Genomic DNA, 1,525 nt, shown 5'->3' on the forward strand with positions numbered 1-1,525 from the left:
AGAATTCTTCAGAAACATATACTATTTCCAATGTCCTATCGCATTTTTCACCTCCCGTTTTTTAACTATATCTACAATTTTTGTTAAACATTTGCAGTTCCAGACATTTTTTTTTTCGGATCCTTCACCCACTTATAGATAACTACCTGAAGGATGATGTTTTAATTGTAAAGTTATACTATTTTATTTTTTGTTCATATGTATAATGCAAAGTTATTCCCCATTTGTTCTCATACATATCTAAAGTCTCTTAGTTTTATGGGGTTGAGAAAATGACTCAAATAACCCAAAGAAATTGCAACTGAGTTGTTGCTTCAGGCATTCTACTTTGCCGTGGAGTCAACATACGAGGGTAGGCTGAAAAGTTCATAGGGTAACAATGATGCAATGGTCAGATATGACCATATATGGTTTATTTTTCAACATAGTACCCCCTGCGGTCCACACAGTGTTGGAGCGCTTGGGTCCCGATGGTATAGAGGTCACCAAAAAAATTCTCAACAACAGATATGGCCCCATCATTGGCCTCGTATTGTTTCCCAGCCAAGTGTTTTTTCTTGTTCGGGAACAGAAAATAGTCAGATGGTGCCATATCAAGAGAATATGGGGGGTTGATCAACCAGTTCGAAGCCACAGTAACGCACAACAGCCATTGCAACCACCACAGAACCCCCTTCGTCAGTTTTCCAGGCCGTTTTGACTTCATTGCCTTTTGCAGCTGTATTAGCAAGTTGGAGTAGTATTCTCCGTTGATAGTTTGTCATTTCTGAAGGTTATCAATGAACACAATGTCCTTTGCAACCCAGAAAACGGAGGCCATTACCCGACGACACCACCTTGGCTTTCTTTGGAGTGGGAGAGGAGGGGTGTTTCCACTGGAATGACTGCCGTTTGGTCTCTGGCTCGATGTAGTGGACCCAAAACTCATCTTGGGTGAAGAAACGTTCAAGAAAACTGACTGGATCTGTTTCAAAAAGTGCCAAGTTTGCCTGCGACATGATCAGCATGGTGTGCTTCTGATCAGACGTCAAAAGTTGTGGCATCCATCGAGCGGACACCTTCGAGATGTCAAGTTCCTTGTACAGAATGTTTTCTACTCGTTCATAAGAGATGCCTATGGTATTAGCTATCTGATTAACAGTTAAACGTCTGTCATCTATCACCATGTGGTGAACACGGGTCGTATTTTCTTGGGTTGTTGCTGTGGCAGGACGTTCCGACCTTGGGTCATCTTCAAGGCTCTCCGTATCCCTCTTGAATTCAGCTGCCCACTTTTGCACAGTTGATAAAACTGGAGAATAATCCCCTAATGTTGCAGCCATATCAGTGTGAATGTCCTTGGGCCATAATCCCTTCTTCTGCAGATATTTGATAACACCACGATGCCAAATTTTTCCATATATACCAGATATCTCTGATTATTCTTTTCAAAGTCCTGAATTGATGTATTTGCGTCAGTTAATCTAGAAAGAAATAATGCCTTCAGTATAAAAATGATAATTTAATGCATGAAAATTTTCATTGC

At 40.8% G+C, this 1,525-nt stretch overlaps 1 protein-coding gene across 1 annotated transcript; it reads right to left on the bottom strand.

Moving 5' to 3' along the window:
* Positions 1 to 776: 776 nt before the first annotated feature.
* On the bottom strand, positions 777 to 1,322 carry LOC143033172 (protein GVQW3-like). Its single transcript, XM_076198368.1, has one exon. The coding sequence runs from the start codon at positions 1,320 to 1,322 to the stop codon at positions 777 to 779; it is 546 nt and encodes a 181-aa protein (XP_076054483.1).
* Between the last annotated feature and the right edge of the window lie 203 nt (positions 1,323 to 1,525).

Source organism: Oratosquilla oratoria, chromosome 15 (assembly GCF_046742065.1).
Source record: "Oratosquilla oratoria isolate Oo_2021 chromosome 15, ASM4674206v1, whole genome shotgun sequence".
Classification (NCBI taxonomy): Eukaryota; Metazoa; Arthropoda; class Malacostraca; order Stomatopoda; family Squillidae; genus Oratosquilla; species Oratosquilla oratoria.